This window comes from Nuphar pumila, chromosome 12, assembly GCF_984573655.1.
Source record: "Nuphar pumila chromosome 12, dmNupPumi1.hap1.1, whole genome shotgun sequence".
NCBI lineage: Eukaryota > Viridiplantae > Streptophyta > Magnoliopsida > Nymphaeales > Nymphaeaceae > Nuphar > Nuphar pumila.
The window spans coordinates 101390721-101403021 of NC_143260.1; the positions used below are offsets into that span (position 1 = coordinate 101390721).

A 12301-nucleotide genomic window follows, 5' to 3' on the forward strand; every position below is an offset into this window, starting at 1 on the left:
TTTTAAAGGAGAGAATGAGGCTGCCGGTTTTCACCCTCCTGGGTAGTCGTTACCCAGCTCATGTGGGACTTATCGATTTTCTTTCTAGTAAACTGTTTCATAGTGAAGCTTATCCAAATGAAGCGCATTTGAAGCTTATCCAAATGAAGCACGTTCAAATGCAATTCATTTGGATAAAGCCCTCTACTGGGCGGTTTTACGCGTTTGAGAAAGAGTAGGCCCACTTCTCTCCTCAACACATGAAATCCTACGTGAAACATGGACACTATGATCATGTACTATGATCATGTATAACCAATAGTTTTGTCCTTTTTTCAAAGTAGCAGAACTCCTCCAAACACCAAAGAGAATCTCAGTAGAACATTCTAGATGCGGTGTCTTGGCCGTCTGCACGTCTCACATTTGCGTAGGTGCATGGGCCCCTTGCAGTATGCGAATTGCAAACACCGCTGTTTGTGCAATCAAACGCTCCTCATAGAACCATGACCCTTAATCGTCTTTTTTTTTTTCCCTATCCCTTGAGGGTCCGTTTGTTTCGCAGACAGAAGAGAACAGGACAGTGCATCCTATTCTTTTTTTTTTTTGCTTGCATCTCGTGATGCTGTTTTTGCTTTCACGGGATGCACTGAAAATGAGTCTCTCGTTTGCATGGGCGTGCAGACGCGCTTGAAGCCCATGCGGACTGGCGGGGAGGGCGACGCATCGATTTTTGACTTGTATCGAGGACATTTCAGTCATTTGAACAATAGTGGTTGCCTGCCACCACCCACCCACCCTCCTCGGAATCAGCACTGGACACGTGTTGATGTTGGCTTGCTGGACGCTCTGCACGTGCAGGGGTCTGGGTGGACCCTTTCGTCGGGTTTTCGGACCGACCCGTCGTGGCATCGTCCCTGCGGTCTCTCTCTCTCTCTCTGCACTAACGGCGTCAAGCCCTCGTAACCCTCCCACCGCTCCCACCACCCCAAAAAAACTTTTCCCCGATACTCCCTTTAACTAACGGCGTCAAGCCCTCGTGGCTCCTCCCACTTGCCACGTCATCAAGACAATGGGACCCACAACCCCTGCTCCGTCACTCTAACGATGCCAGCTTTTTATTATTATTTTTTTTTTCGGGCCGAAATAAATAGAGCTTTTTTCTTTTGTTTGTTTTTGTTGGTTGTTTTGGACATTCGGATAGTATTGCCCGGAAGGGACCCCATCGGCTGTTAAACATTTTCGTCCACGTGGCACGTTCTTCTGCCTTCAATGCCCTCGACTTTTCATGGAAGCACTTTTGTGTCCGACATTTAGGCGTTTTGGTCATGGTGGAGACAAAGTCCCACAAACGGATCGGGTTTGGTAGCATGTCCGATCTGGATTTAACGCATAATCTCCGGATACAGATCGTTAAAATAAGATCCTAATGTTTATTCAGATGGACATAGATGACTGTGTTTGTTTTGATATAGATCTACATGATCCGAATTTAACATATTATTTTCGAATACAAATGTTTAATTAAGATCTAGACATATATTAAAATCAGATTTGTATTTGTTTAATCTGTTTTTTTTTCTTTTAAATTTGAATCATTGGTTTATGCCCGGTCTCTTCTCTCTTCGTAATCAAACACTACCGTCCCACTACATGGGTTTGGATCAGCATCTCCTGTTTCTCTGTGGACCCAAGCCAAAGCATGTATGAGCTACATTGTGGTCCTTGCTGCATGGTCTCGATCCGATCAGTTGGTTGAGTGCGTGATGCAGATTGAGCACGAAACGCCATTCGGTTTTGATACCGGATCCACGAGCCTGTGAGATGATCTTTCAGCATAACACGCGATATCTTGGTCCAACGACTTGACTAAGGTCGGTTGAAGGGTGAGCTTGGGTCTTGGGATCTATATGAGCTAATGAAAATTTTTGAACTTAGTCAATTTTCTGGTTGATAGTGGTAAAAAGGACCATTCACTAGGATGGGGATAAAGGGAAAAAGAGAGGGTATTCATGTAATTCGATCTTGGATACAATTCCTGGCGGGCGAACCTCTAAGATGCCTTCGGTGCGACGAACATGACGATACGATTAGGGTGGTCGTCACAGGAACGAATCGTGTCCTATGGTTTCATTGTATCTTGTTTGCGTCAGGCCAGGGATTGCCCCCGTTCGGGTCTGTACGACTTCCAAAACATTTCTCTCAAAATTTCTTCTTATTTTTAGTTATTTTTTATTTTCTAGGAAATTCACGTAACACTGAGTTCTGTGATGACAGCGCGCAGGCCCATAATCAACGGTCCATATCTCGAGTTTCGTACGATGGACGGTCAAATTTCGTTGGTAACTGGAGGGCCTGGAGGCGTCGAGCGAATTCGAGCATAATGACGTTAATATCCCGAGAGATTGTGATAAGGGGGGAATTGTCCATATGGTTGGGTGGAAATGGTCAATGATGGAAAATACATCTCTTGGACTCAGTCAACATTATGGGATGGGTACCCTGACTTAGTCAGGTGGTTCGGTCAATCAGGCCATCTAGACGAGTTGGTGAGGTTGCACCGCGATACTGGGTACACCAATACCGGGCTTGGCTTGGCTCACGGTTGATAGCCTAGTTTGTTTGACATGGTGCAACTGCATTTGGGTTCGAACTTGAGGGTGTCTTTGACAATTCGGATCAAGGCTTGGATTTCATGAGTTTGAACACGAGACGAGCCAAGCCAAGCCAATTTCATCCATGTAAGCATCAACTCCTCTTTTGGTGCGGTCTATCCTGACTTGGTCAAGTCAAAGGGCGCCTTCGAACTCAACCCAAACTCGTGGGACCAAGCCATATAATATAAATCGTCCATCAATCATATAGGGGTATTTCAGTCATTTCTGTTTCGTAACAAAAAGGACCCCCTGTTTTTTTAAGTTACATTTTACCTCCTTCCGTTAAAAAATGGTCATGACAAAACATAACTGCCACGTTCATTTTAACCTCCAATAGACGACGCCCGTGAATAATAAAAAAGAGGTTAAAAAACAGTTAAACCTGGGACCACGTACACCGGCCGTAGGATGCAAAAGATAGACACGTGGCGAGCATCGAGCGAGCAAACGAGGGTGTGAATCAACACCGAAGGAGGAAGCGGTCTGGTTGGTTTGTGGCGACCGGGAGTAGCCGGTTGCCATCGGGTGTTTCCACCGGACCAGCCAGTCGTTGGGGTCAAGAGTATTGAGAGTTGGGGTTTAAGGGAAAGGAACGAGAGAATTTGCTCTCAGGGTTTTGGTGATCGGAGAAGAAGAGAAAGGGAAGGTAAAAACGTGTTGTTCACAACTTTTCCTGGCGATTTTCTCACCGGAATTTGGCGTTCTTCGGGAACCGAGCGGCGCGTTTTCCGGCAGTTCTCTGCCTTTCTTTCGCCTGAATTCTGGTTTTCCGGTACCGATTTTTGCCGTGCGATGTTGGATCTCGAAGGCGGAACCTTTCCGAGGTTCGATTGTGAATTATTCTCTCTGGAAGGTTTGATTTTGCGGAATTCGATCGGTTTGGGATTTTTGCAGGGTTTTATTATCCCTCTCGGGGTTTCGTACAACGATTTTAATTCTGATTTGAATCTTCCCTTTGTTTTCTGGTGGAATTCTCCCTTGAGACGACGTGGAATCGATATTACGTATTTGAAATGTGACGTTCTTCTTGGTTGATCTGCGTTCTTTTCGTTATTTTTCAAATTACGGCTTAATTGCTGGGTTTTGCTTCCATAATCGCCAATGATTTCTCCTAAACATATGAAATCTACGTTCTGTATCTTGAATTTCACAGAGATTTGCCTGGTCTTCAAGGTTTTAAATATCTTCTTTCCTTCATTTTTTGTTTTTTTCTTACAGAATTACCCGATCTTGAAGGAGTTTCTGTTTTTTGTGTTGCGTTTCAGAAATCTTGATCCTGATCGTGATTTTCGTGTATTTGTTGTGCAGGGGGTTTCCAGTATGACGTGAGATTCCTCTCTCTCTCAATTAAGAATCAAAAACCAGTTTTTCTGAGAAAATGTAAGATCCTAATTGGTTTTGGTTCATCGTTTTTCCTTTTAGAAACTCTCTAGACATCTCACTTTTTTTTGTTTTTGTTACAGGCCTCATTTTTCTCAGATATTTGGATCTGATATCTGATGGCTCACTTTTATTTGCTTTTCAAAATTGTTCAATTAGTTCAGATTGTTTACAGTTTTGCATTTTTTTTCTCATCTTTATCCGTATTCACGGAATACGGATATTATGGCGTGCTGTAGTCACTCATTGTCAGAAAGAAAATTCTTAGCCTGATTCTGGGGTTGTACATGTTCTGTTCCTTTCCTATTTTGCATTATTTTTTTCGTCTGTCATGGGTAAATCTTCATTGTCCTCATTCGGGCTTTGGTGTACGATGTGGAATAGTTAGTTCCTGTAATTTTGAGAGCACATTGAGGACCTCCCTTGACGTTTATTGAGATTTATTGTTTCCCTTCTATTGGGTTTTTCAATGTGCTGTCTGATCCATCTCTTAGATGGTTGGTTTTCAACATATTGAAACAGTGGTGCTTTAATTCCGTGCTGTTGAAAGATGTTCATCCTGGAGAAGAATCCATGCGTTGGAGGAGATGATAATCTCTCTTTTCACAATTTGATATGATGCGCAGGAGAAATTTCCTTTTCTTTTTTTGTATTTTGAGTTTCAGAGTACCGTTGGTAGCTTTATTACTTTGTTTTCTAATTGATTTTTTTTTCACAATTTGATCTCACAAAGAACCTGAACATAGTGACCGAATGCTTCAATTGTATTGCATGATTTGTGCTTACTAGATTCACTTTTCCATCATGAATCACGGATGTGCAGATATCATGTATAGTTGATTATATCTATATTTTCGAGTTATTTCTTTGTGAATGGCTCCATTGACATATTTGATGCTTGCTTGCTGAATTTACCCTAGGTGTTGCAAGACATAGTGATGCAGAAGAGGTTGGACTATGGATTCAACGGCTACCAGGTGCCAGCCATGCCCCGAGCTTCAAGATCAGCTAGGGTATTTCCATGTATTTTTGGCTCTATTGTATTTTTTTTCTTTTGTATTGGATTTTCCTTTTAATTCTGTCCTTTCTATTTTTTCTCTATCAGGGGAAGCGTTTGTTCAAAAAGAAAATCGATGACGATCAGATGTGCGCTTTTGAATTACTGGCTACTGTTGCTGGCAAGCTATTATGTGAGAATGAAGCATTTTCTGCCAACTGTGATTCTTCAGCTGGAAGAACTAGGGAATCTGCTAAACAGTTTGCAGATGGTGAAGCTCATTATTTGAAGACGGCTGGATGGGCTCTTGCGGGTTTAGACAGTTCCCTTTCTGTTTCAAGTGAATCCATTAAGCAGGAGTTGCAGGATGAACTAAAACCATTTAAGTTAGAAGTGTGTGATCAAGGAAGCTCTGATGAAGGTCCTTTAACATCTAGGGGTGGTTTACATCGGCAAGTCCGAAACTATAACCTTGAGGACTCGCATGCTCACAACACTGATGCTTCAGGATCTGTTTCAGTGATCACCAAGTATGATAGCTCACCACAGGCTCCTTGCGCCACCAATTTCTCTGTTGAAGTAAAAGGGGAAGGCTCTGGAGGTTCCTCTGGAGCATGGGAAATATGCAAACTTGAGTCAGACATGCTTCCAGGACAATATGATGAAAAGAAAGGCTACCCTGACTCCATAGAGTTGAGTGAGTTGAAAACAGGTAATGCGATCAGCGGAGACGTGGAAGGTAATCAGGGAATGGTCAGAGGCCTTGTAAAGGAAACTACACCTGATATATGCAGTTCTGTGGAGCCTATGGATGCTGAGACAAAGCCTCCTGCATTAGTTAGTTCAGACAGTAGCGATGAAGTCCCTTTTCGAGTTGGACACCTGCCCTGTAGTTCCCTTCCTAATTTCCATGAAGATGTAAAAATACTTGGTAATGATGATGACGAAAACTCTTCTGGGTATTGTCAACCCAGCTACATAGCTCTAAAAGGTTGCCGGCCTACACACATTGGAGATAGGAAAATAGGAAAGCTGTTTTCCTCCAAGATGTGGAAGGTATCTCCTAAAATATTGAAGGATGGGAAGCCTTATAACCAAGGTATACAAAATTCTACCTTAAAATATTGAAGGATGGGAAGCCTCAAAATTCTGCTGTTTCTCTTAATTTTTAGGATTGTTGTTAGATAATGTTGCAAAATTTAGATTTCTCTTACTAGGGCGATGCTTGCATTACTTTGTTTTGTATATGTTTGAGATGTGGTTGAAGAGTCATCCTTTGTTTGGATTCTGTTTCACTCCATTGTATCTTTTTTTATATATCTCCTATTTTATACTAATTGCTATCTCTAATCATCAGATATGGAAACAAAGCCTATATTCTACAATAAGAAAACTAATTATAAACGACAAAGAACTCAAAGGTGCCCTCCTGCCAAGAGGAGAAGATTGTTTCAAGAGAGCTCTATTTCAACATATGATGGAGGGATCGAGAGTGAAGACGTTTCTAATTTACCAGAGAAATTTGTATATCAGACTCCTGTTCCTGCTTCAAGGACGAATCACGGTAATGTTTGATCTAATGACTTCAATTGGTCTTGGGTTCAATTTTGCTGCTGTGTTCCTAAAAGCTCCAAAGCTGTCATATGCAGCCATTAGGGCGGTATCCCCAATAGAAAATGCAAAATCATCCGTAAAGTCTAGTGATGCAAACGGTGGGGCCTCCCTCCATTTGTCATGCTGTCTACCTCTCATCATTATCTATGATCTGTTTAAGTCGATTTAAATGCTGACTGATGTATCTTAAAATATTTTTTTCTTTTCTTTTGGTTTCAATTGTACAGTGAAGCTGGGTATCAAGTCGTTCAAAGTTCCTGAGCTCTTCATTGAGATGCCTGAAACTGCAACTGTTGGGGCACTGAAGGTGACCTCTTGTCTGGCTTCCTTATCAGTGTATGAAACTAGTTAGATGTATTTTGCGTATTTTCATCTAGTGAAAGATGTCACAAGGAGCTCAGTTCCATTTATTCATCTATTAGTCTCGAAAGTATCCGTGTCTCCTGTTCATGCATCTGTTTCTCTGTTTGTGTTATGATACTTTATGCAGTTTAAGTTCACATTAAAAGAGAATGAAGGTGCTTGTTACGTAGGTTCTATCTCTTTGTCATTGTTAAGAGTTGAAAAGTTTCTCTCGCTTTCGTGCTGCCTTTCTCAAAAATGGATGGAAAAATTATGATTTCATAGGATCACCACTAAAATGTGTAAATCTGTATCTATGTGTGCACACGGTAATGCTTAGTCTTCTCGCGAACTTGCACCTTAGATGCCATTGTGGGGTAATATGATGTATCTCTAAGCGGGCAAACAATTCGATTTCAGAGGACTGTCATGGAGGCTGTGACATCCATACTTGGAGGCGGGCTACAAGTTGGCATTCTCCTGCAAGGGAAGAAAATCCGTGATGACACCAAAACCCTGCTCCAGACAGGGATTTCCTGTAGCAGTGAGCTTGATGATGTAGGTTTCATGCTGGAACCGAACACCCTCCATGCCCCAAAGCTGTCCTCAAGTGATAAAACTCAGCCGTTGAACAGGTGCATATAGATTTTGCAGCCACAAATTAAGTCTTGCTAAAATTGGAAAGGTCTATGTTTGTTCTTAGCTTTGGCCTTTATGCATTTTGGATATAGTAAATATGTGAATGACTACAATGAATAGGGATTGAACTATCAATTTTGGTTTTCTCTGCAGGTACAATCCACTGTCCGATCATTCGGATCTCGATGTGGATGAGCCCGCAGCGGCCGGACCTTTACGAGCTGATACACTCATCTGGGCGGAGAGCAACTGCCATCAGATCTCATCTCCAGCCGATCTATCAAACAAGAAGTCTACCCCGAATTCTCGGGCACTGATTGCCATACCAACTGTAAGTATGGAAGCACTGGCAGTCGTGCCCCGTCCGGGGGGTGAGCAGGTGCAGCGGCGAATCCGGCGACCCTTCCCTGTTTCAGAAGTAGAAGCGCTGGTTAAGGCAGTTGAGAAGCTTGGGACTGGGAGGTGTGTGCTTTTCTGCTATGTTGATTCTTAAGCCTTTCTATTTACTGATTCACTCATGGTCGAGTAGAGATGGCCCAGAGAGATTGTCTCGAACCAAAAACTTTCGGGAAAACTGTACAATTGTTGGCATAGATTGTAGAACTTGCTGTGTCTGATTCCTTCTCCGTGTGTTTTTTCTTATTGGCGTTTCTTTTGGTTCATCGTTTCAGATGGAGAGATGTGAAGCTACTTGCTTTTGACAACGCGAAGCATCGCACGTATGTCGATTTGAAGGTAGTTGCTTTTCCGTTTGGCTCGGCTCTTCCTCTCTTCTTTTTGCCCACGTTTGGCCCTCTTTGCCTTGCCATCACGTTACCTTGCCCCTGGCTCGAAGCTTCGAACCACCTTTGTTTACAATAATGGGGAAAACATCCTTTAGAAACCCCTTTGTATCCCCGAGCCTTTGGAAGAAATGATGAGAAAGAAAGTCAGAAGGAAAGAAGAGACCTCATGGTAGACGTTTCTCTGCTTTTTCCTAGAGAAGAGTCTGACTACGTCTCCAGTTGCTTCAAATCTTCAACCATGAAGATGAGGTTTTCCGTGGACTGTAGTTTTTTTTGCTTTTTTGCTTGGCTGGGGCGCCAACTGTTTTTAAGCCGAGTGCTTTGGTTTTGGACTAGGCTTGGCTGATTAGGCTGGGCATCAGTTTTCTTAAAGGGAGGTACTTTTGTTGAAGTAACGGCAAGCGTACGGCTTCTTCTCCGCCGCTGATGCGGTTGTTGGTGAATATGTTGAGTCCTGATCTGGTGCAATATGATTGCATAAAAATTGTGCATTAAGCACTCGATCGCCCCTCCATCAGGTCTTGGGTCCCACACCTGACAGGCCTGTTAAGTGCTTAATGCACAAATAAATATTTGTGCAATCATAAATATGTTTTGTCATTGTTGGCATGATGCCACTTTGAGTGTGCCTTTGCATCCGGCTGCCCTCTATCTGCTTTTGGGCTCCACAACTGTCAGCTAAAGATGGAAGGCATGTCATGTGATGGCACCTGATCTTACTTGTTCCTTCTTTTGAATCATTTGGTGTTCCTGGTCGCATCATGCTAGCTTGAACGTGGCACCACTGGTTGTGGCCCCCTCATACCCGATCCTCCTTTAATTCCCACCATCTATTTTTTGGATGGACGGTGCACGTGGGCTGTCTACCATGCTTCATTATCCACGGCCTCTTTTTTTCAGTTTTGGTCCACCACGTAAGCAGTTTGACTGGGCCGCTGGACCCAACGCGGTTCTTTAGAAGCCTATCTGTGAAATAAGGCAATAATTCGCCTTTTGCTTGGTTGATAGACCCTTTGAAGTTGTTCCTAGTATTCAGTTTCTCTTGGTCTGCGCCAGGTATGATGAGGGTGTTAAGTCCATTATTGTTGATTCAGTTTGACTGGGCTGGCGTGGTCCCATTTTTTTATGTATCCGTCAATGTCCAGCTGCTGGTTCAAGTGGCCCACAAGGGCTCTGCAGGGGGCAACTCGTTTCAAGTTTGAAACTCACGGGTGGCGTCCGCTGCAAGGTCGAAACTGAGTGTCCTCGGAGAAAAGGGTTTTACTAACAGGAGGCCTGCCAACGTGCAGTCGGTGATGGGAGGTTTTCCCCTTGGACTAAAAAAAAAAAAGAAGAAACTGCTAGTTCAAGTAGCTTAAAAGTTAACCTGGCTGAGTCTGCAATTCTTTTAAGAGCCATTCATCCTCTAGATTGGCAGCATCTAGAGCGTCTCAGATGGAAGGTTGAGAATGAAAGTAAAGTCTATGGTGGTTATATACCGTCCATTCCATAGATGAACGGCGATGCTTTTCTGTGGTTGCTTGGTACTGATATCGAATGTTGCATTGCAGGACAAATGGAAGACTCTTGTCCACACCGCTGGGATCGCCCCTCAGCAGAGGAGGGGAGAGCCTGTACCGCAGGAGCTGCTGGACAGGGTGCTCTCTGTTCATGCTTACTGGTCGCAACAGCAGGCCAAGCACCAGGTCAAGCAGCAGGCAGAGATGCGCTTGCTGCTTTGATTCCCTGATTTGTAAAAAAACGAGTGAACTAAACGAACTCTGTAATATTCTCTCACCACGATTCTTAACCGGATTTTTCCCTTTTGTTCTTTTCTTACTAGGGAAGTCTGGTGTGTATATGGTGCCATAAAGAGGGCAGTGTTGTGGATGGGAAAACTAACGGAATTCATCACGGTTGCCAGTCAAGATTGGCAGGCATTCCATCTCTGTTACTTTTTGTCTATTTGTTGATTCTTCACGTGTTGGTGGTATGATTTATTAAGAAGCAAGGAAGAAGGTGTCTGCGGGTTGAGTTGGGGATTGTGTCAATTGGTGGGGAAGACCTGTTGTAAAGGGATGGTCCACGATTCATTTTCTTTTTAGTTTTTCTTTTTTATTCTTGAAAGAATCAAGTGAAAATTATGTGCATTTTTTTCAACGATGTGTGTTCTTTTCCTCCTTCCTCTCTTTTTCCTTTTTTTTTTTTTGTGAATAATAAGATGCTGGGAGATTAAGGTCCTCTCCTTTTTATTAAGAAATTAAGAGGATATGTGAGAGTGATTGAAGCATTTTATTTGGGAGGTTTATACTTTCAGTATAGATGCTCCCCGTCTTTGTAAACTTACACAAACTTGATCAGGCTGAAGTCGAGTATTGTCGCCAAGGACAACAACAACAACAACTACGCCTTCATCCCAAAACAATTGGGGTCGGCGATATGAACCAACAAAGAAAATCATTCTGGGTCTTCCACGTGAATCCTTCTCCTCCATTCATTTCTATCCAATGCCATGTCCTCGGTGAGGTTCAAAGCATTCATATCCTTTCCTATCACCTTCATCCATGTCTTCCTAGGCCTACCCCGACCTCTTTTAACTAATATATTTTCCCATTTCTTCATCCTTCTAACTGGAGCATCATTAGGCCTTCGTCGAATATGTCCAAACCACCGTAAACGATTCTCTCTCATCTTATTTTCAATGGGTGCAACGCCTACCTTCTTACGTATCTCCTCGTTCCGAATCTTATCTTTTATTGTATTTCCACACATCCATCTTAGCATACGCATCTCAGCTACACTCATTTTTTTAATATGATGTCTCTTGGCAGCCCAACATTCCGTACCATATAGTAAAGCGGGCCTAATAGTCGTCCTATAAAACTTTCCCTTCAACCGCAATGGCATTCTACGATCGCACAACACTCCAGTTGCACTCTTCTATTTCATCCACCCAACCTTTATCCTATGATTTACATCTCCATCAATTTCTCCATACTTTTGAATGATAGATCCCAAATATTTGAAAGAATCATCCACCGACATTTCTTGCTCACCAAGCTTCACTACACTCTCATCTCTATTTCGTTGCTTACTAAATCGACATTCCATGTATTCTGTTTTACTCTTACTCAACTTAAAACCTCTTGCTTCTAATGTCTGTCTCCATAATTCTAACTTAGCATTAACCCCAACTCTAGACTCATCAATCAAAACAATATCATCAGCAAACAACATACACCACGACACATTTTCTTGAATTGATCTCGTAAGCTCATCCATCACTATAGCAAATAGGAAAGGGCTTAAAGCAGATCCTTGATGTAACCCAACCGTTATAGGAAAATTGGTTGTCACCCCTCCACAAGTGCGGACATTGGTTACTACTCCTTCATACATATTGTCGCCAAGGACAACTCAAAAAAACCTTTTGTTTTTCCCTGAATGAGATGAGGATCGTTCGTCTATTTATAATACATACAACGTATGAAACAATTGGAAAGAAAAGAATACAAACGTATGAAACAATTGGAAAGAAAAATCTAAAATAGAAAGGTAAGATATACACAGCTTGGAAACCTCAAGAAAAGAAAAGAAAAGAAGCTGAAGGATACAACTCGTGAAATCCAAACAAAAGGCAAGATTTTACGAGTTGTCCTTAGCGACAATCTTGAGCACCCGAAACGTTGGATTATCAACGAGGATAGCAGACATTAGGATGGACAACTCAAACAGTTGCCATACCCGTCCTCTACTTTCCATTTTTACACTCCCCCTCAAACTGGAGCATGCAAATTGCAAATGCGTAATTTGTTCAACTTTGTGAATTGCACCTTTTCAAGTGATTTTAGTAAACAAATTAGCCACCTGATCATTTGAATGAATGTAGGATGTAATTATTTTCAAAGCAATTTTTTCTCTAACCAGTCAAT

General features: G+C 42.4%; 1 protein-coding gene across 4 annotated transcripts; it reads left to right on the forward strand.

The window, feature by feature from the left end:
• The first annotated feature begins 3217 nt into the window (after positions 1-3217).
• Positions 3218-10526, forward strand: LOC149821342 (telomere repeat-binding protein 2-like). 4 transcript variants are annotated; one of them, XM_089983311.1, is made up of 13 exons: positions 3240-3486; positions 3787-3806; positions 3942-4013; positions 4097-4843; positions 4934-5026; positions 5119-6109; positions 6368-6574; positions 6660-6722; positions 6852-6931; positions 7387-7601; positions 7759-8067; positions 8277-8340; positions 9941-10526. In XM_089983311.1, the coding sequence occupies exons 4-13, from the start codon at positions 4829-4831 to the stop codon at positions 10109-10111; spliced, it is 2208 nt and encodes a 735-aa protein (XP_089839437.1). In that variant the 5' UTR covers positions 3240-3486; positions 3787-3806; positions 3942-4013; positions 4097-4828; the 3' UTR covers positions 10112-10526. The 4 variants fall into 4 exon arrangements, with proteins under 4 accessions (XP_089839438.1, XP_089839437.1, XP_089839440.1 ...); XM_089983312.1 differs by lacking the exons at positions 3787-3806; positions 4097-4843 and having other exon boundaries at positions 3218-3486; XM_089983314.1 differs by lacking the exons at positions 3787-3806; positions 6660-6722 and having other exon boundaries at positions 3240-3457.
• Positions 10527-12301: the final 1775 nt, after the last annotated feature.